Below are 23,487 nucleotides of genomic sequence, written 5' to 3'. Positions count from 1 at the left end.
TTCACAACAATTTCAAAACTTGATTTTAGAAACAATGAAAATCCAAAAAAAACGAAAGAATAAGAAGATCCAAGAAATTTGACAAAAAAATTTGAAAAATGAAACAAAATCTTTTGAAAAATAGAAGTTATATATTTGCGTGTTAATTAATTTGAATTAATTTAAAAGTCTGTTAAAGAGGCACGTGGGCTTTTAGTGGATTTTGTTTTTTTCATACTTGTAAAACTTATAAGCGCAAACCACTTGTACGTAGAGATTAATTCTTAGATTTATTATTTTCAGTTATATCTTAACGACTATTATAAATTTTTTGTTATGTTCATTGTGTATTCTCATTATCTGGAGTAACACTTAGTAACGAGTAATCATCTTCAAGAGATCTGAAATTTGAATCATTTCAATGAACCTTTTAATTTTTCTCTCTTTCTTTTCTAATCTTGTAATTGTGGTTTACATCCTACTATTTAATTTTGATATTAATACTTCATTCATCATATTAACTATTCTTTATGAGATACTATTATGAAATTTAACTCTTAATATTTGGTAGACTGTGTTGTGTAAGTACAAGATTTGGAATTGGTCTTTTCATTAAAGTATACTCTCAAGTCTCAACTTGTTTATCGTTAAGCCAACCATGTTGATAGTATTTTAGTTAATAATAGAAGGGAAAACTGCTGCTATAATAAAAACATTTAAGGAAGTCTTCGCCGGTGTGTCGTTTGGTCGGGAATAGTTTCAAGTCCAACACCCAGTAGCAATAGTATATAGAATTAGAGTAAAATTAGGGAACCAAAAGCATATCAGTCAAAATTCAGTTAAATACTTTTGGATGAATTTAAAATCTCTACAAGTTAATATATATGAATGTTTCTTTTACTAAGTATCAGAATGTTTCTTTTTCATATTAAATGGATGTTCTTTTGTATATTTTTCGAATTTGTGATTGTTGGAGGTGGATAGGTTAATGTGAGAGAAAAGAGGAAGGTTTTTATAGATTTTAATTAGGTTTATTTAATCAATTTAAATTTTTTTAAATTTTAAATTTAAAAAATTTAAAATTAATTAATTATTAATATAAATTAATGTAGTTTTGTTTAATTTTTTGCTGATAAACTTTTGGTTCCTTATACTTTTCCATAGAATTATAGGTGAGTGAAGTAACGTTATTGAGGGGTAATTTCGGTATATTAAAATGTAAAATTGTTGGAGGGTTTGTGACATAATAACTGGTAACTTATACGAATGGTTTTTCTTGCGTTTGGTGCCTACAGCTGTCAGCTCATTACTCATCAATTGTTGCCAATGCATGCTTGCTAGCTACTTGCTAATTGCTACTAGAGATGGAATGAAAATTGTTGGTTCATTTAAATATTTATAATAAATAATACATATATAAAATTTACGGGTTAATAAGTTGACTTTATTCATGTTTAAACTTTAAATTTTTAAATAGAGTTTTGATTTATGACAAATTAATTATTAATTTAATAAATTTAAAAATACGGTATGAGACAAAAAAAAATCTTTAATAAGACGAAAGTTTAAGACGTTAGCAAAATTATTCATAAAAGAATAAAATTAAAATTTTACCCACAAATCAAATTTAAATTGATTCACCACTTATCTTTACTCACTTTGAATTTTACTTTGCATTCCACTAAAAAAATTGTTGGATAAAAAATTTATTAGTACACATTAATAAATAAATATTTCTTATTTATAAATAAATAAAATAAGTGTTAAGAAGAAGAAAGTGCTTACTTTTGTATATCATTTTTTTTCTTAGGTGTAACGTCATATTTGAATGTTAAATAATATAAAATTTAATATAGCATTGCTTTAAATTTATTATGGTATATTTAAATTAATGAACTCTGAGAAAATTAATTAATTAATAAATCCTACTGCTAATACTACATAAACATAATATATTAACCAGCTGCACAATGCAACAAGATGTTTGTGATAATGGCGAATAATGTTGTTTCCAAGTATACACCTTAAAAAGCGTGCTAATATTTGGCCTTTTGTTTTTGTCCATATAAAAAAAAAATCAATACTAAAATATATTTTTTACATTAATACTCAAAAAAGATTGTTAAGATGAGTGAAGTTAATTAGTTAAGGATTTTTGGAGTGACGCTATTTGATTTTAAATGGTTTAATATGAAACATTTAATTCAATCAAATGACCGAAAATTGCATTTTCATATAGTAAATTTGGACAACAGGGGCGTTGATGACTCGAGGGGAATTAGATTTAATTAGATTTGGATTTGATATTAAAATATTATCATGTCTATTTTAACTTGATTCAAAAGTGTTCTGAAATAAATAAAATTAAATCGAGTATAAAATTAGTACATACAAATTTATAAATTTTATATATTAAAATAATAAAATTTTATATTTAAAAATTAAATTTAATAAATATTATATTATATTTATATCAAAATAAATTATTTTAAAATAAAAATAATACCGTATAATATAAAAAATTATTAATTGAATTATAAAAATATAATATAACATTACTAATTAACTCAAATATATATTTTTTATTGTAAAAAACAATTTTGGACTGGATCGGGTGACGCGAAGCAAATCCCGAACCCAACCTAAAAATGATTTCGAGTAAAAAATTGGATCCGAAGCGAGTCTTGAATACCTCTAGCTATTAAAATTTAAAAAATATTTTAAACACATTTCTATCAAAAAAATTATAATTTATATTATTTATAACAAGTTAAATTAAAATAAAAATTAAAAAAACACGTACGATAAATATATTATTATTCATGTTGGTTGGGCTCCACTTCAGTACAAGTTTTAAGTAGAATATCTGAACATGCATATGCGCAATAATTGTTAATAATTAATAAATCTATGCAAACGATAACAGTAAAAACAGCAGAGTTTGGTTCACAAGACACAGAAAAGTAGCTTCACAAAGGTTAGACCCGTGTTGTGAATCAGAAACCCCAAAGAGGCATTTGGTGTAAAAAACTAAAACTGCTATAATTTAAATGGGACCACTAATTGTTATATATGAATTATGAAGTTATGAACATTGAAATATAAATTGGCTTTTTATATTCTTTCGCTACGTGAAAAAAAAAAATTGTACTTCTACTCCGACTCCAAAAATGTGGTTGGCCATTCATCATTATCGTCATTATGAGTGATCTTGAATTTCAGGGACTTAGATTATGATTGATTCACCAAAAACAAATTATTTCTGTTCTTTTCTGCAATCTAATGATGATCGCTTTCCTTAGGATACGAAATAAAGCATGAATATAACATGAACATGAACACAATCTAATTTACTTTGACTTAGATTATGCTAATATTTGTTTATAAAGTATTTTCCTCCTATATATGGATATAGCTAGCTAAGTCATTTTGATCACCATTGTTTTATTACATTAAAATTTAAAAGGTTATATGTTCAATTCACAATTTTTTTTATTAACAATTAGTATTATTGCATGAGAATATTAAAATTAAAATACCATATACACATTTGGCATAGATTTGTGGGAAGATATATATTTTGGAAAATGATTGAATGCCGTTTTTTTTTTCTTCAACATGCTTGGAAGTTTAATCCCTTGAAATGTGAATATGTGATACACTAATGTATTTTTAATAATAAAGTAATTAATTAATTCAAGCGCTTTTTTTATATGGAAATAAAAGTAGTGATATACCTTAACATTGTAATTTTTGGTGTTTTTCAAAAGTGTGAAATATACACAAATCGAATGGTCAAATTTTTTATGTTTTAAATTTTTTATTTTTTTAACAGAAATCCCTCGATCCGATTTCTGTACTCTCACAAATTTTTTGGTCCGATTTCACAAATCCTTCAGTCCGATTTTTGTATCTTCACAAATCGGACGGTTCGATTTTTGTACTTCTCACAAATCGAACGGTCCGATTTTTGTTTATCTAATTAAACATTTCACATTTGAGAATAACATCCCATCAACTCACATTTTAAAAAAACACCGTCCAATATCAAAAACAAAATCTGCGGAATTGAACCAATTTTATCATACAAAAAGCCCAAACTCATCTAAGAGCCGAAGACATTCAAACTTTTTTTTTGGTTTCCCACGGTATCCTCCAACCCGGCAGGTCAAGGACTAATCCGCTGCGATACTGAACTCCATTTAAGGGTTTGCCGCTGGCCAATGGGTTGCTGTATGCACAAGGTAGGATTCGAAGACATTCAAACTTTGTTTACAATAGTATAATACAATTTTTTTTATAAAATCTCAAATACGTAGTTTTATATATATTGATTGATTTTTAATGTACACGTAATATAATTATTTATACAAATAAAATAAAATATAATAAACTTTTAAAACCAGATACATAGTTGGATATTTGAAATTCATAATCACATGTCACAAATTAAAGTTCAAACGGGCAATTATAAAGGCAGCTAATTGATAAGATTGCTATTAGGTCCATAAAAAAAATGTCAAAGCTCTATGATGATGGCTTTTTCTTCCTTTAGCATTGTCCTTCTTTTATTCTTTCACTCCTTTTAAAACAAAAAGAATGAACTAAAGTATCTTGTGTAGATCCTAATTCTTATTCTAGATCTACATGTTAATTAGTTTAAGAGAAAGGGGAAAAAGAAAAAGTTATATATATGTTCAATGCATTATCGGCATGCAATCTTATTGTACCTAATTATGATGTGTTAGGTACTTCTTATGTGTAAAGCAGTTGTCGCTGTAGAGATGAGAAAGTAGATGATTCAAATTAAACAAAAATTGTTGAGGCTTGACGTTAGTTACTTAAAATTGCATTTTTTAAGATAGAAACACACTAATAATAAATATATAAATTTATTTATTTGTGAGAATATAGATAGAAATAAAATTTTTTAAATAAGTTTTATGTGCTTGCATAGGACATGGTCGTCGCATAGCAAACTAAACATAAATAAAATAATTCGAACCATGTGGGAGCAAATCAACATGTTTGCTGCTAGTTGTAATTTGTGTCACCCAATATATATTTTTTTTCCTTATTCTCAAAAAGAAAGATAAATTATCAATTATTCGCAAAAAGCTTATGCATCCACAAAGTAAGAGAAATTACTTTAGGAGAATCTTGAATTAATGATGATATACATTAGTTGATTTCAATGCTTAAAGCAGCAAAAGTGAAAGATAATATTTCTTTCGTTTTAAAAATGAAATAGAATGAAATGAACAATAATGTCCCCATATATTAAAATATATACCTGCAAATAAGCTCATGGCTATGACATTCTTTCTTTTGAAATAATTTTGGAAATCAATTCAAAATGTATTAGCATATGCATGCTATTGAAAATATCTTCAATCAATTTTATACATTGTGTGTGCATGGTGCATGCGTGTAAATACTAAATACTAAATAATTATTTCTAATTTTTTTCACGGTATTTTTTAGTCCGACAAATCAATCATTATTCCGTCATAAATCTGAACTTTATTTAAGGATTTACCGCTAACCAATGAATTAATGTATGCACAAAGCTGAGAGTCAAATTTTTTACTAGATATTTATTTAAATAGACTAGTGAACTGACCACTATAGCAATCCAACTTGGTTATTTCTAACTTAATTTAACTTGAACTAAGTTGACCAACCATAGAGGTTCTCGTCTATAAAGCAAAAAGTGAAAGCTTTGCACTTGCAAAGTTTTTGGTTTTGGTGTATAGCTAAAATATTGGGCCAGTATTCTTTTTGTTTATATTTTGGGCTAAACGGCCATCACAATCTAACTTATGTTTGTTGATCTTTAAAAACAAAATATACAATCTAGTCCAAAAAAAAAAAAGAAAGAAACAAAACATAGAAGCAATACTCCATCGGTTTTTGGAAGAGCACCCCGATCCATATCCATAAAAAGAATAACATTATGGATCGGACAAAATTTAACATTTAGGGCCCGTTAATTATATTAAATAATATCCTTGTACATGCAGCAATCCATTGGTCAGCGGCAAACCTTTAGAGCTCAGTACCGCGATTGATTAGTCCTTGACCTATCGAGTTAGGAGATACCGTGAAAAACCCAAAAAAGTGTATTTTTATCTCTGAAATTTGGCAAAAATTTTAAAAATACTCCTAAATTTTATTTTGTTTTAATTTTGTTCCAAAAAATTTTCAATTTGCATTAAACATACTTTCGACACTAAAATTTCAAAAAATTTAAGACCAATATAATAATAATACATAAAAATTATGCTTGATTTACTTGTGTTGAGGTTATTCTTATGAAATTATTGTTGAATTAGTCTTAAATTTTTTGAACAACTAGCCGTTAGAGATATATTTGATACAAATTTAAAATTTTTGGGACAAAATTGAAACAAAATAAAACTTAGAATATTTTTAAAATTTTTGTCAAATTTCAGAGACAAAAATTTTTTTTTAACCAAAGACAGGGAGACTCGAACCCGTAAGTGAGTACGAGGACAAAAAGTATATTTTAATATTATTATTATCATTATTATTATTGTGATATCTAGAATCATTTTTGGAGAATATATTCATATATTTTAAGCATTTGTTAAACTGAAACAATTTCAAAGTTTAAAATGTTGTTTTTTTTAATAATATACAAAGAGTCCTACTACTTTCTTGAGCAATACGAAGAAAAAATTATAAAAATAAAATAAAATAAACAAAGAAGGGAGAAAGGAGAAAAAGAAAAGGATTGAGAATAGTAGCAAGTTTTATTGCTTCTCGGGGGTTTTCAGTTTTCATTCTTCAGCTGAGAAAAAGAAAGAGAAGCGGAAACCAAACCCCAACTCCAAACCTACCCCCAAACCTCTAAACGACAATGTTCAGAAACCAATACGACACCGATGTTACTACGTGGAGTCCGGCTGGGAGGCTCTTCCAGGTTGAATACGCAATGGAGGCAGTGAAGCAGGGTTCCGCCGCAATTGGCCTCCGATCCAAAACGCACGTCGTTTTAGCATGCGTCAACAAGGCCAACTCCGAGCTCTCTTCTCACCAGAAGAAGATCTTCAAAGTCGATGACCACATCGGCGTTGCCATCGCCGGACTCACCGCCGACGGCCGCGTTCTCTCGCGCTACATGCGCAACGAGTGCATCAACTATTCGTATACCTATGAGTCTCCTCTTCCCGTTGGACGACTCGTCGTTCAGCTCGCTGACAAGGCTCAGGTATCAAGGTCTAGGGTTTTCGGTTTTTTGTTACTGTTATGGTGATTGGATCGTGCAATTGCTGTGCTAGGATTTATTTTGTGTTTTGAAATGTTTGGATCTGCATATGCAGTTTTGGTGTTTTTTTTATTAATTTGAATTGTCAAATTTGACAGTGCTATAATTGTTGATTATGTTAATTGTGGTGGAATTGATTGGTTTTTAGGTTTGTGGTGTTATTTGTAACTGTGAGTAGTGATGAAGTGTGGAAGTTCTCTTTTATGATGAATTGAGGGTTTTTTAGTGTGGTTTAGTCATCTCGATTACGGTGCTAAAATTGGCTATGATGAAAGGATGATTGTATTTGGCATCAGCTATTACCAGATATGTTCAAATTCCGTTCTTTTAAGTATTTATTACCTTGATTTTTGACTTTGCAGTGGTATTGAGTGTTAAAAACAAAAAGTTTCTTTAAACTGGTACTGTTTGCTATAGTGTTAAATATGAGATGTTGTGGTTATGCTGCTTGTAGTTTGTACATTCTAACTAAGTGGCTGGAAATGATTACAAATCTGTTTTACTTTGTGATTTTTGTCTTCTGTTTTTGGATGTATTTGTGATTGACCTCAAAGTTAGTTATGGGATGTGCATTTTGAAATGTTGTCAATCTTTTCTTGTTCTGTTTAGAGGCTATTGAGCTGAGCTCTTAAATGTGAAATGACTAGTTAGTTGCATGCAAAAACTAACAATCTTCTTCGGTGTCTTTGCTGCTAATGTAATGGGAAAGCTATTTAGCTATGATGGGGGAATCAGTTCACCTAGTGTGCCTTGTGGTGAGTTATAGTCATTAACTAGATGTGCTTCCTCTAATTTGGTTTGTGAGAGGCCATTGGTCCAGTCTGAAGTTTGAATAGCTCATTGAATCTATGCAACATATTAATGGAGTGAGAGAAAATCTTGAATGGGACAACATCTGTATTTAACACTTTATTTGTGTTATGCATATCAAGGCACAATATCTATGTCATGCAACTCTGTTTACCTGGCTTTACTTTGAAGATATGTGGTGGGGTGTTGAAGATATATGCAACTCTATGCATATTAAGGCATGCATAATGTCTATTTTGTAAATATCTACAAAATTGATGTATGAAAGAAAGAAGTATTTGCTGAATTTATTATAAGAACTCTTTCTCTTGTGATGCAATTTTAATGGCAGGTTTGCACCCAGCGGTCATGGAAGCGTCCTTATGGGGTTGGCCTCTTGGTCGGTGGACTGGATGAATCAGGAGCTCACCTCTATTATAACTGTCCAAGTGGAAACTATTTTGAATATCAGGCTTTTGCAATTGGTTCTCGCTCACAAGCCGCCAAGACATACTTGGAACGCAAGTTTGAGAACTTCATGAGCTCCTCACGCGAAGAACTGATTAAAGATGCACTTATTGCAACTAGAGAGTCTTTGCAAGGTGAAAAGCTCAGGAGCTCCGTATGCACTATTGCTGTGGTTGGAGTTGGTGAGCCGTTTCACATTTTGGATCAAGAGACTGTACAAAAGTTGATTGATGAATTTGAGATTGTTAGGGATGATGAACCTCCGGCTGAACCTCAGCCTGCAGCTGAGCAGGATGCTCCTGCAGATCAGGGTACCGGTGCTGATCAAGGTGCAGCCGCTGCAAGTCCAGATGTTGCTCCTATGGACATTTGATAATTTAAGCTCCAGCGATAGAGGGGTTAAGAACAGTTATTTACAGATGAGTAGAATTCATGGTGAGTGTGTCATGGGAAAAGATATCTCTTTGATGGATTTTATTTTCTTAATCATGTTGGTTTATGCAATTCTTCCATGGCTGATAACTGAACAATTTAGTGATACCGTTTGATAGACTTTGAAAGTGTTTGATGGAACGCTCAATTTACGGCTTCATTCCAGGTAAATCTAGTGAAATTAATGGTGAAAAATGATGCTCAAAACTATTACCCAAATTTGGCCAATCTGAGGCATATGCACCATACAATGCATGAATGTTTGCGATTGTTCTGTTCGCATATGATTTTCGTTTGTGGAGTGGGATGAAACTCGGTAGAAAGAAATGTTTTAGTTACAAATAGGGTAAAGAGAAAGAAAGCTCTGCTAAAAGTCACACTTGATGAATATATTGTGCGTATATCTTTGGAATTAAAATGTTTTGAGACAACGGTGCTTAGCCTTATAAATATTTGAGTTTATGGCCTGGAATCAACCATATTTAGAGCCGTGTTTGAGTTCTAGTAGGGGTAGCAAAAATAAAAAACAGTAACAAAACATACATGACACATTTTATATTTGTTTTTTATTTTTACCTACTATATTATACATAATAAAATATTTTAATATTTATTTTTTTGTGAAAAAATTATATTTTTTGAATTATTTATCTAAATGCTACAATTTTGAAACAAGTACTATTATAACTAAAAATTCAAATACAAAATAATTTATTTATAAACAATTTTGAAACAAGTACTATTATAACTAAAAATTCAAATACAAAATAATTTATTTATAAACGGCCATTAATAAAAAAATTTTCATATTTTAAGCTTTTTTTTTTGAGAGAGTTTATTTAAGTTATTTATTTTACTCAAATTAGCCTTAAAGTGTTTCATTACTATGCATATGTTTACAGTGTAAAACAGTTCTAGAATGTTTTTTAATCAAATACGTGCATTTAGGACTATTATAATATCGAATAGTTTTATCAAATATCTATGCTAATATGACAATATAGGACTAAGTGTGTATGTAATTTTTTTTTTTTTACATTGACTGTATCCAATTCAATTCATATCTTGTTTGATAATTTTTAAAATAAATAACTAAGTACTCATATACACAAGTATGAATTACTAAATGGAAACAATATTTGGAAGCTGCCTTATCTTTATGTTGGATAATTTAATAAGCTTATCTTCCATGCATAGAACAAAGCAGTCCAAAAAATGGAACACTATAGCTGCCATTTGATGGTAATAAATCAAAAGAAGAATAAAAGTGGAAACATGTATCTCAATGGAGGCTATTCATTCATTTGGATGTATCAGGCAAAAGAAGATCCTTTAACTGCATCTGCTTGAACATCCATTGCCAATTGTCTAATGTCACTTCACCACCAAGAGAACGAATAACAGCTCCACCACTGCATGCTCCTACTTTGCAACAATCTTCAAGTGAGAAACCCTTTATAACGCCATACAAAAATCCACTAGCAAAAAGGTCCCCTGCTCCAGTGGCATCGACTGCCTTTGCTTCCCCTATCGCCGGTACTCGCACAATCTGCGACAATATTAAACGTAAAACATAATTCAAGAAATGACTAAACATAACATAACTCTTATGATAATGACTTATTAACAATCAAATATCTCAATAGTAATTTGTTTTGGTACAAAATAATTTTCAGTTTGAGCTTAGCATGCCAAAATTATGGAAAAAATGACATTTAATTTTACACAACTTTCATTAGTTTGATTATCAAACTCACTCAATAGATGAAAATGAACCTAATAGTGATGATAGGTCTATTTGAATATGCTCTCCATCTTGAACACTAAGTTATATGTTTAAATAAAATTGATCATGTGCTGCAAAATCAAAATAATTAAGATAATATACCTCCTTTCCTTGTTTTGCAATGCATCCATTGGCACCAAGTGTTACTACAGCCCATTTGCAATATTCGGCCAAAAATTCTACGGCAGCCACCGGATCAGCATTTTCTTCACCCCTAATCCATTGCAAAGAATTTTGCCATGAACAATCAATAGAACAACATAACAAGTGAAACTAGATCAAGGTGAAGCTGAGTTGAATACAAATGGCAGCCACCTTAAAAGTTCCATTGCCTCATCTTCATTTGCAAAGCAAAGGTCTATGTTCCCAGACTCTATTAGCTCCAGGAGTGGTTGTTTGAAATTCCTGACCATCTTGCCAAAGTAAAGGGACCATATAAGATGAGTGATATAGTTTATATAGCTCGTGTTTGGATAAGGTATCTGAGACAAATCTAGACACACAAAAGAAGTCTCTCTAACATGTTTGGTTCTAACAAGAACAAGACAAGAAAGAAGAAAACTTTTTCGGCACCAGTCCAACCAACTATGTTGGTGGTCCACGGTGGTCTAGGAGGGCAGTGTGATAAAATTTGTATCTTTCTCCCTGTCTCGACAACCAAACAAGTTTTTTCATAACTATTTCTCTATTTTTGTCTGAGAGACAGTATCCAAACACAAACTTTAAACTCGGATTAAGATTGGAAGATTATACATTTCGGGCTTTCGGCTAAATGACATCAGAACAAGTTGGGAGCGAGTGAGATTTGATTTATACCTCAAAACTAGCCAAATCCAAGGAAACAAGAAGACCTTCTTGTTTGGCTAAAAGAATAGCAGCTTTAATAACCTCCAAATTAAGTATTGCATATCTCATCACCAACCACTGAAATGTAAATATAACAGTAACTAAGAGTCACAGCAGACAAGTTGCCATATTCAAAAATATAATTCAGTTCAAAGGCTCAATATATATAATCCCCAACATAATGAAAATATCTAAATATGATAAGAGCGAAAGAGTCTTATGTGATGAAATGCTATTTAGTTGATTAAGTCACCTTGGAGCACTTAAAGTCTTCATTGGTCAATTCTTCTGCCTGCAGAATAATGAAGTAAAATTCAAACATTACAAAATTTAACTGAATCCATATATATTCTGCTCCAAACTCTACATATTCATTGAGAGAACAGAGTCATGTACCTGAACTTTCACAGCATTTGAGAGACATGGTCTCATTGTACGGTTTCCCAAGGCATCAACCAAGCAAACACACTGTTTCACAAAACCAAGTTGTCAAAATTCTTGCACAATCACTTCACTTGATATGTTATTTGCAAACACACACTTATTAATATTAGTATATAATTTTGTCTTTGACTGGTATCCGAACCCTATTATCAGGACTCAACTAATCTAGCTCGAGGAATTGTTGCTACCTCTCCTGACTAAGGACGAATCCAAGTGAATTGGGGGCATGTACCTCCACTAAAATTTGGGCATTTATTTATAAGTATATAAATTTATACATATCTTACTCTTGAGAATGTCTTATATTTGCCCCTGTTACTAAAATTTCTAAATCCGTCAATGCGTCCAAGCACAAGTTCCTTTCACCCTCAGGACTCAAACTTGAGAACTATAGGAAGAGGGCAACATTGCCTACCACTCGAACATTCCAATGGTATTCGATTAATAATATGATGTCTATAGAATATAACTACAGATAAAATTTCTCTCTAATTTATTGATAAAGCAATTCTTTCTAAAACTGAAGACTGAGCAAACCTGTGCTGTGTGTCCCTTCTTCTTCCTCAGCCTTGAGAGGTCCACACCATTGGATTTCATGTTATCAACAAAGAGCTTGCATTGCTCATCGTCCCCACAAGCACCAATAATGCCACTAGAGATCCCAAAGCCACTACTTAGCCCTCTGATTGTGTTTGCAACACTGCCACCAGCCATGGTCTTAACCGGGCTCGAACCATCATCAGGGGATGATAGAACATGACTCTTCACTTCCTTCAGTATAAAATCAAGCTCCTCAATTCCAACCTGATAAAATCATTAAGAAAAGGAATCCACCAAGTTAAATTCTACACTCTCATGTCATGTCAATATTATACATTCAAATAGTATTTGCTACAATATGATGTGCATGAATAATGTGTCAAAATTATAGGATAGTTGATCAAAACATACATAACCACAAACATCTGTAATCCTCCTAGTAGGTACAATTTTGCTGAGTATTGAAAATTTCACAAGAGACATGATTCTCCCAACACCAATTAACTCAAAACCTACTCGAGGCTGACCATAGGTAAAAACTGTTAAATCGTTTGACATGTTTAACTAATGAATCTCACCTATCGTCTTCTATGGTGACTATTCACGTGAAGTTGTCTTAGCATGAAAACGATAGGTGAAAAACGCGGTTTGACATATTTAACTAAATTTTCATCTAATAATTCTCGACTATCATTCTCGCATATCCACACTTTCTTCTGATTAACTTCTACTACATGATATAAGTTACCTTAAATATGATGTGATGCCTAGGAAAATATCTAAGACTAACATAACAACACAATATACCAAAAATGTAAAAGAAAATTGAGATACAAAACACAAGGACCTACCTACCTAGTACCTAGCAGTAACAAAGAACTCATAGAAAGTTATAGGAAACGAATTTGTTGAAGAAAAAAGAAAAAGTGAAATAAGTGAAGGGGGTTAATATATACAGGTATGGAGCCACCACGTTCACCGGGAATTTGATCTAGCAAGGACCAATCGACGCGAGCCACGTGGTCCACGAGGGCAAAGGGTTGGAGACCAAGTACGAGAGGACGAGAATGTTGTTGGTCGTGTATTGTAGGGTGGTTAGACAAAGGTTCAGCTCCCATTATGGTTTTTGTATGATATATTGATATGTTTAGTGGTGGTGTTTTTGGAATGCTATATATAGAAATAGAGAGAAAATAGAATAGAATAGAGAGATAGAGAGATAGAGAGAATTCTGAAATGAAATGAAAGAAAAAACTGAAGAGAAGAGAAGAGGGATCAGAATCAGATGCCGCAGGCGCACGGTGCTGCTGCACCAAACTTCCGTGTATTGCGCTCCCTATTATTTTTTGGATTTACCATATGAAAAACATGTTAAAAAATAAAAATTAAATTAGGTTGATTTAGTGGTTACATCTTTAGTTTATTTAAATAAATGTAGGGTTTTTTTGTGACTAAATAAATATAGGGTTTGAATAATTTATAAGCTAATTTTAAATTTTTAAATAGAGTTTTGATCCTCAACGAATTAATTTTTAATTTGTTGAGAATTTTTTTTTACTAAAGATAGAGAGATTTGAATTCGCGACTTTTAGTTGAGTATAGAAAAACTATACCATTATTTAAGTTATAACACATCGTCGAAATAAGAGTTGCCATGAAAAAAATAAAAAATATGTTAAAGATTACTAATTAAAAAGAAATTATAATAAATATGTAACATTTTAATTTTTAATATATTTTTTGTGTGTTTATTAAAATAAAAATTATTAATAATAATTTTTAAATATATCCTTGCTAAGATTTTTTTTAAGAGTTATACCTAAATTATTTCTGAAAAAGATTTTATTCATACAAATAAATCTTTATATTCCATTTTGTATGTTAGACAACTTTCTATTGTTAAATAAATCTCTATATTCCATTTTGTAGAATCTATAATTTCATCTAGAATGATTTGATAACCAAAATTTTCTGAAAATTAAAATAACCGTCAAAATTTTATTTTCTGAAGGCCAATATAGAATATTACTCATTTTTCTCTATTAAAAAAAAAGATTTACTAAGACATGGAGTAAAACTTAAAATTTAAAATTCATTTTTTACGGGTAATACTTATTTAAAATTCAGTCTACCTTCGCTACATTAATTCTCTTTGTATTATATTGTACTTGCTTTTGCTACTTTTTTTTTGGCTCTATTATGTGTTGTTTAATATTGGGAAATAAATTTCTTATGCCATTTATTTTTCATAAAGTTAGTACATAAAAATTTTTCACCATTTTTTACTAAATTTATTTAAGTATCTTTTCCATGAAAGTAAGAGATATGCAAGAAAAGATATAATAATCAGTTAATATTTAAATGATTGAATATTTGTATTGATATAATTTATATCTAATTGCAAACATTAAACTTGTCTACAAAAGCTTGGCCATGTTTATATCTGGTAGAACATACTCTTAAAATATAAGAATAAATTGAAGGTTTTTACAAAGAACTTCATATATATATATATATATATATAGTGAACGTGTAATTTAGCTTTTCGTCACTTCCTTTTATCTAATATTTATTTTTTTGTTGAAATAAAAGAAAAAAAAACTAAGATATTCATGATAGTGTTGATAGATTGGTCAATGATCAAATAAAGATGAAAATCTAACTGAATAGAGCTACTATATTTGAGAATTCAACATGCAAAGTATATATATTAGTGATAGGAACTATAATATATATCTATAATATCACTCGTTGTTCATGGGAAATGGATGATTTGTTTTCTTGTCAATAAATGATTTTAATGGATTAATTATTCCATTATCACATCATTATTAACTGATATCTAATTTTTGCATAGACAAAATCCTGCTTTTTTTTAGTTACAAAATCGAGATTGTATTTGGTTATTGTGTCAATATAAATGAGACATCGATGTAAATACACAAAAATATATAAATATAAATAAGACAGATATAAATATACAAGAGTACATAAATACATAAGATATTAATTTTATATTGTGTTTGATAAGTTAGACAGAAAAAAAAAATTATCAAAAAAATTAACATTTTAAATTAAAAATTTGTGTCTTCATCATTTTTGTTATACATGTACTTAAGCCAAAATAAGAGATTGAGGGTACCATTTTCTGGAACACTATACCATTTGACTATAACTCATTAGCATTTGTTTATTTTTTTGGTATTGTAATGAATGGAAAATTTATTATTTATTTTATATATTTTTTCATATAAAATTATTCCTAAATTGAATGGCTGAAAAAGAATCTAGCATGATGAGCAAATGGCGGAAGGTATGCATTATAAAGATGACATAGAATTCCAAAGTCATTGTGGATTTGTATACTTATAATATGGATTTGGATCCTCTAAAGTTTGAATTTTACTTTAAAAAGTAAAGTGTGATCTCTCATCAATGATTTCATAGGTGGAACCAAGAATAAATATGAAAGAGAAACTATTTAAGGGTAGAAGATCACACTTTACTCTCTAAAGTGAAATTCAAACTTTAGAGGATCCAAATCCTTATAATATAGGCAATGATTTAAAGATAAATGTATTAAATACAACAAAGTAATTTAACAATCACTATTCACTTTATCCGAAAAATGATATTGAGATAAGGTTGATAATGCATTTTCATATTTGCTGACGATATTCTGAGAATACAATGTATATATGTAAAGTAAAACGTAGCATTCTCATTCAACCAAAAATAAAATCAATTTCCTTTATGGCAATTTAATGAAATTTTAGCAAAGAAAATAAGGTAGAAAATAACATATTTTACTATACCAAATTTAAGTTTATACAACAAAGATACTTCATATATACTAAAAATATGCTATTAAATAAGCTGCTTTGTTGTTGCATATATATTTATATATATTGATTCACATATATTTTAATTAAATAATCAGTTACTAGAATAATTAAAATTATTATAGTAGAACAAAATTTTAATAAATAAATTAAATTTGTTTACAATAGTATAATAATTTTTTTATATAAAATATTAAGCATGTATAATATATTTATATACATAATAACTAATTAACAACTGATTTTATATATGCATATAATATAATTTTATATACAAATATGAGCAATGTTATGTTCATTTTAAATATGAGATGATCTAAATATCTCAAATGATAGGTTTTGCTCCCAAAGAGCTCTATCAATTATTGTTCAAAATTTTAGAAAAGGGGCCGAAAAGGAATCAAGAGAAAAGAAGAGAGAACGTGATCTCCTTTCCCATAACCATAATTGAGGTGAGATATGGCCGGTTGAAGAACCTTTCTTTTGTTTGTGATGAATAGAACTATTAATGTAGCTGAAATCAAGGACCAATCATTTGTGTCTTTGTGCAACTTTTTTAGATTCCCATTCATCAGCATCTCACAAATGACATAAAAATCATAATCTATACACATGCTGCATGCCTATGACTAGCATTAATGACACCCTATCACTAGATCGGTTAAGTAAATGTAGGATGTTCGAATTACACCTTGTGCATGGAGTTATTTATTGGCAAATAGTGTGGTATTTTACAACCCACAAATTAACCGACAAGTGCACCGGTACCAAGTAATACCTTACGTGAGTAAGGGTCGATCCCACGAGAATTGATGGATCAAGCAACAATAGTGTTTGATAGGATTAGTTAGGCAAACAGAAAATAGTGTTTGGAAGTTCAATATTAAAGATAGGCAAATAAATAAGTTGGGAATAAAATATTGAGAAAACAATTAAGATTTTAGAGTTATCTATTTTTCCGAATTAATTTTTCTTACTAACTATTTTAATCATGCAAGATTTAATTCATGGCAAACTATGTGTGACTAGACCCTAATTCCGTAAACCTTCCTAGTCTCATCTAAAATTCATTAACTGCCAATTCCTTGGTCAATTAATTCCAATTAGAAGGTGATGATCAATTTCTAGTTTATATGCCAAAAGAATTCTAATTATCCAAAAATAAGGGGATTATATGTCATGTATCCCGTTAAATACAAATAATTAGAAATTCAGTATAATATGTTTTCAAGCTGTTGTTCAAGTAAAGAGCTTTTCCAAGTTTTACAATAACTTAATTAGAACATGGGTCATACTTCCGTTCCACCCATATTTATAAAATAAAGAGCGAAAACAATTATTGAAATATAAATCAAAACTTGGATTAAATTAGAAAGATCAAACGAATCAATCCATACAAATAGACAGAGCTTCTAACATTAACAATGAAGGATTAGTTGCTCATGGTTTAGAGAAGAAAAATAAAGATTCTGGTAAAATGTCCCATGTTCCCATCTGATGGCATCTAAATTCCTATTTATAACTAATCCTAATAAATTTAAAATCTAATTATCTAAAATTAAAAATAATATCTTTTCCTAAAAACCAAATTTGAATTTAAATTCAAATTAATTAACAAGTCTTCAGCTGATGGGTGGGGACCACTTGATTATCCATTCTGCAGCTTCTAATCTATGTTTTTTGGGCTGGAAACTGGGTCAAAACAGTCCGAAAATCGCTCCCAGCGTTTTTCTGTGTTTTTCTGCACGTAGCGCATGTCACGCGTACGCGTCAGTCACGCGTGCGCGTCGCTACTCGCAGTCATCTCCTTTGATTCTTGTGCTGCAGAAACTCCATCAAATCCAGTCGAATGCTACCTAAAATAAATAGTATTGCAGAAAACTCAAAATAGCATCCATAGTGGCTAAAATATAATTAATTCTTGATTAAACTCGACAAAATCCATGCAAATTCACTAGGAAAAGATAGAAAAGATGCTCACGCATCAGCAAGCAACACATTCTTAAACGGACTTCAGATCTAGCCTATCGAGTTATGAAATACTGTGAAAATTAAAAATAATAATAATAATAATTTTGTAGCAGTATATATTATTCTAAAGAAGGTCACAAGGCCAATTTGAACTAGAAATTAATTAATAAGCTATTTGCCGTTTTGTCTTATAAAGACAAAACATCTCGAATTCGAAAAAGAAAAAGAAAAATGGTGTTGATAACATAAATTTATTGTACCTTTGATCATAAGGTTTAGAAGCATTGTCTCTGGGCTCGGTAAAATATGCCAAAAATCTGAAACAATAATTTAATATTTACCTTTAAGTAAATATTTAAAAACCAATAACCAATATATTTTTATATGTAAAATTCACCATAATTCTTAGATATTTTTTTGGTTTTTTTATGGCATTTTCTCTTTCCATTAGTTAAGGACTAATTTGCTACAAACTCAACTTCATAAAGACTAATCTAATACAAATCTAAACTCTATTTAAGGAATTGCTACTGGCTTATACATTAGCACATACACAAAACGAAACGGACGAGGGGGCTAATTATTAGATCAAGCCAAGAACTTGGCTTGTTGAATCTTAGATTATATTGTCACACTAATGTTTTTGATACATAAGACAAAGACAAGGAACATTAAAAAAAATAAAAAAAATAAGGTTCTAACAGCAGAATTACCCAGGAGTTAGACAGAATCTGGAACATGGGTGTCAGAAAAAAGAATCTTATGAAAAAGCACAGTATAACAGCCTACCTATGCTTCCTTGGTGTTGGCCTAAGAATCTAGCAAATAGGTTAAGTTTAATACGATTATTAAGAGTATATCAGTGTATGCCATAACTATCACACACACAAACTGAAAAAGCCAACAATGTAGAACTTGCATTATTTCATTCATGGCTAACACAAATAATAATCTCTTAGTCTTACACACTCAATTCAACCTTCTAGGCTTCTACTACTTTAGAGAAGCTGCAGGAATCACACTTAGATTTACTAAATCAAGCCAACTGATACTTTGTAGTAGTTATTGAGATTAGGTTCTCATAACTAAATATCTTATAATGAAACCAAAAAAAGGAGTAAACTTAAATGGTAAATCTTCTCTAAATAGATTTAGGCTACTTGCGAGACTTGAGCTGAATGAACTTTTGACGAATTGAGTTTAAACTCGAAAATTAGACTCGCTTTGAGCTTGAAGTCGACCTAATATTCGTGATCCGAGCGCAAACTTTACCAGGCTCAGCTCAACTCGCTTCCACCCTTATGTATAACCCTTCAATGGCAATGGCAGGCTAGTATATGATGTTCAATGGCAGATTGAAATATCGGAGTTTAAGAAGGAATAACCATATGTTCACCATTGAAGAAAGAAAGGAAAAAAAAACATTATCATCCTCTTATACTAATAATGTGAACAAGAATAAATTATGATCTGTTTATGTCTTGAACATAAAGATCATCAACAAACATGTGACATTGACTTGCAATGAATACATCAAAAGGCCAAAGATGCAAATACACCATCTTTCAGAAGTCTTACCTTTCTCCGACTAGATAACGGAATTTGAAACATTATGGAAATGTTTTGACTCCTGTGTCCTCTGGAAAGGAGTCATACTCTAGCCTAGAACATGTCTGGTATTATTGGAAGTGAAAATAATCCCTCTTCCATGAATTTGAACAAAACAACAATATCCCTTGGTGTCCTTTCAGGATTGGAATTCGAAAAAGAGTTCTATTGAAGACCTCAAATTTTAAGAGACTTTTCTTGTTGTTTCGGTAGGATATTATCTGGAAGAATAAGCTCTGGAGGAATCTCACGGACAACACCGAGCATTGAGTCATACTCCTCGTCCTTACGTGCATACTTCTTTCGTAACCCCTTCTCAAACTCGATTTCATCAAATGATTTCACATTTTCTGCTGCGTGCACCTGAGCAAGGTTAGTATAGTTGGTGGCTGACTGGGAGATAAAAGCTATCTCTTCATCAGTGAGCTTCCTCAGGAACTTTGCTGGATTGCCTGCCCATATCTACAAACATATGCAAGTTTATTGTTTCATACCTTCAACGACAAATATAATATCATAACATTATTTGAAACAAATCAACCAAACAAATTGGATGAACCTGTTTGAGCTTATTTTATAAGAAAAATACTTTTCTAATATAAATATATTTCTTAAACTTGTGTATAATGTTTGGATAACATTCCTAAAACACTAGAATAGAAAACAATTAGGTTTTACTTATTTTTATTTATATAAATATGCAAAGGTTGCATCCGATAAAAAAAGAAAAAAAGAAAAAAAAAGAGTACTTGTTTTAAAAGTATTTAAAGGTGCTTTTTTTCCCTTCATTTTCTTTAAGAAAAGGTATATCCAAATGCAACCATAAGAATAACTACTTCAGCTTTCTGATACTAAAATAGCTTCACAATCTAACAAACAGTGTCTTGAATTCCACATTTGAGGTCATTAAAGGTTTCCATTACCATAAATCTATGATATAGCGATTTAGATACATCTTACAGGTTAGAAGGCATTAATATTCATACTGTTCAAGGGAAACAGCTCTTCGAATTGATCAAATAGGACTTATATTTGTTGTAGAGTGCAAAAATCATGCCATTAGTTCATACTTAATAGATATAAGTGATGGTCAATAAAAGTGGAGTAGGATGCTATATTAAGGTATCATCTAAGGTTTCAAAAACCTCTCTAGACATATTTGCTTATTTATTCATTGCTAAAACCTCATAATTATCAAAGGCTGCTGCATACACCTCAGTGTTGATTCTTAAGGGCCTATTTATAGATTAGAAGAGGAAATACCTCTTAATAAACTTTATATATGTAAAAGAATAAGGCATAATAAGTGGCTGACAACAAATAACCCTTCAGATATTTCTAATCCATGTTACATTTTGTGATTTATTTCTAGCATAATTATCCTTACCATATCTAAATATCCATGTAAAATCCCCTAAAAATAAATAAAATGGAACACACAATTATAATTCACCCAGTTGATCCAGGTCAACGCATTGTATGTTACAAATGGTTTTTAATCCGAAACCCCAAGCATAGTCATGCTTAGCCTGAACACACATATACATACCTCTCCACTTGGAACCTTTGAATTCTGTCTCACAAGGGATCCAGCAGCAACCATTGCATGTTTCTCAACAACAACACCGTCAAGTAGTGTTGCACCCATACCAACAAAAGCCTCATCCTCAACGACGCAACCATGTAGAACAGCACTATGACCTGCCCAAAGCAAAGTTTAACACCCTTGTAAGGGTAGAATGCAGTAGCATATTCATGGTCATCCAAAAATATTACTCACCTACAGTAACTTTGTCTCCAATAATAGTAGGCAACACCTTTCCACTTAAATTTGACTTCGCAACATGCACTAAGGAGTTGTCCTGTATGTTGGTTCCGCTACCAACACTGATGCTGTTCACGTCACCTAAGTATAAAGTGAAATTCAAACATGATTGCTATGTAGATCTACAACATAGAGACTTGACAAAACCTTCACTTTTGATTTACGTTAGATTATCAAAGTATTGCAATTTTATCATATTGCCAATAGAAGAAAGCTGGTTTATGGGAAAACTTTGTTTGAATCTATTTTTTATGAGGAGGGTAACCTCTTAGGCTCTGACTGCTAACCCAAATAGAAAACATCTTCCAAAACTTGATCTTGTTAGTTACTGAAGCATCAAGCAGTAAACAATCTAAGTACTTTTTATGTCTAATTGATCAAGTGAAAACCCTTACCTCTCAAGACACATCCATACCAAATTGATGATCCACCTCCAATTTTAACATCACCGATGACGGAAGCACTTGGGGCAACAAATGCATCCTTATCAACCAGAGGAGTCTTGTCAAATATGTTCATCAGAGTTCGATGCCTAGACACTAAACAAAAGAAGGAAGCAGATTAGTATATATATCTTATGGAATTATGCAAACCAGTAAAGACAGCACATGAATCCAGTTTTTCTATAAGTTTAATGAATAAGTATCCACTGCTACTTGTTATAAACTACATGCCATAAATTACAAAGAAAACTCTAAAAAGCAATTACTATCTTATGTTTCCTTTCCACCAGTACACGATTTTCATGTTTTGCAGTCTTAGTTATATTACAAGTACTTCTTTAGGGAGAAAAATGGTAGGCAACACAATCAGAATTCTATGCACCACAGGGTTGTCAGCAACTAAGTTACAATCTTAGCTAAGGTTATCAAATGCACTAACAGCTGCATAACATAGAGTGAAGAAGGGGAGAAAACTAAAGTGCTTAGTTGCCAGCCAGGATCACAAGTTATAGTAATCAAGCCAAAGAACCTTTCACTTTCAATCCATTTCCCAAAACTCATACAACATTAACAATCCTATGCAACCACATTCACAAAATGTAATACTATTATGATCCCCTAATTCATTCTAAGAGTCAACCATCATTTCAAATCCATAATAACAGCTAAATTCTGACTATGACAGGAAATGATCATAATAAAACAATGGGATCCAAAACGGGATTGAACTGAGAATGAAAAAAAAAAATAAGGCGATCTAAAAGATTGAAAATTTGAAGAAATACTAACGCTGCTCTTGGAAGTAATATTTCCCTTGAAAACGGGAACCGAGGCGATCAATTGCTTGACCGGTTTCTCGAATCCAGAATCCAACAGTGTATATGGCTCTCCCAAGGGTTCCCATTTTGTCTGATTCTTCAATTTCAGTGGAAAATTAGGTTCTTTTTTTCAGATTTAGGGTTTTTGTGGAAGCTGAGGTTGAGTTATGGAAGCACTAGGAGCGAGACTGAGCTAGAAAATGGGGGAGAGTGCTTCGGTGGCATAGGGCAAAATGGATTTTGTCAAAGAAAAAATGTTTCATCATTTTTTTTTCAATTTTTCTTTCACTTACACTATTTTATATATTTTTCTTGAATTTTCTTGTGATTTACTACATCATAGTAAGGGATATTTTTTTTTCTCTCAGATAGATATTATTTTATTATTATAAAATAATAATGTTT

The 23,487-nt window shown here is 30.8% G+C and overlaps 3 protein-coding genes across 3 annotated transcripts; 1 reads left to right on the top strand and 2 right to left on the bottom strand.

The window, feature by feature from the left end:
- Positions 1 to 6,714: 6,714 nt before the first annotated feature.
- On the top strand, positions 6,715 to 9,130 carry LOC107495999 (proteasome subunit alpha type-1-B). The gene is made up of 2 exons (XM_016117203.3): positions 6,715 to 7,213; positions 8,412 to 9,130. The coding sequence occupies exons 1-2, from the start codon at positions 6,863 to 6,865 to the stop codon at positions 8,898 to 8,900; spliced, it is 840 nt and encodes a 279-aa protein (XP_015972689.1). The 5' UTR covers positions 6,715 to 6,862; the 3' UTR covers positions 8,901 to 9,130.
- Positions 9,131 to 10,051: 921 nt separating this feature from the next.
- On the bottom strand, positions 10,052 to 13,810 carry LOC107496005 (uncharacterized). The gene is made up of 8 exons (XM_016117212.3): positions 13,532 to 13,810; positions 12,573 to 12,839; positions 11,988 to 12,059; positions 11,845 to 11,883; positions 11,562 to 11,669; positions 11,061 to 11,158; positions 10,848 to 10,959; positions 10,052 to 10,508 (listed from the first exon to the last, which is right to left on the bottom strand). The coding sequence occupies exons 1-8, from the start codon at positions 13,691 to 13,693 to the stop codon at positions 10,260 to 10,262; spliced, it is 1,107 nt and encodes a 368-aa protein (XP_015972698.1). The 5' UTR covers positions 13,694 to 13,810; the 3' UTR covers positions 10,052 to 10,259.
- A 5,991-nt stretch (positions 13,811 to 19,801) lies between these two features.
- On the bottom strand, positions 19,802 to 23,350 carry LOC107496003 (gamma carbonic anhydrase 1, mitochondrial). The gene is made up of 5 exons (XM_016117209.3): positions 23,054 to 23,350; positions 22,217 to 22,360; positions 21,777 to 21,902; positions 21,546 to 21,697; positions 19,802 to 20,458 (listed from the first exon to the last, which is right to left on the bottom strand). Exons 1-5 carry the CDS (start codon positions 23,166 to 23,168, stop codon positions 20,174 to 20,176), a joined length of 822 nt encoding a protein of 273 aa, XP_015972695.1. The 5' UTR covers positions 23,169 to 23,350; the 3' UTR covers positions 19,802 to 20,173.
- Positions 23,351 to 23,487: the final 137 nt, after the last annotated feature.

Source organism: Arachis duranensis, chromosome 6 (assembly GCF_000817695.3).
Source record: "Arachis duranensis cultivar V14167 chromosome 6, aradu.V14167.gnm2.J7QH, whole genome shotgun sequence".
In the NCBI taxonomy this organism is placed as follows: Eukaryota; Viridiplantae; Streptophyta; class Magnoliopsida; order Fabales; family Fabaceae; genus Arachis; species Arachis duranensis.
The sequence above is the reverse complement of the archived record's forward strand: the minus strand, read 5'-3'. Positions and strand labels throughout refer to the sequence as shown.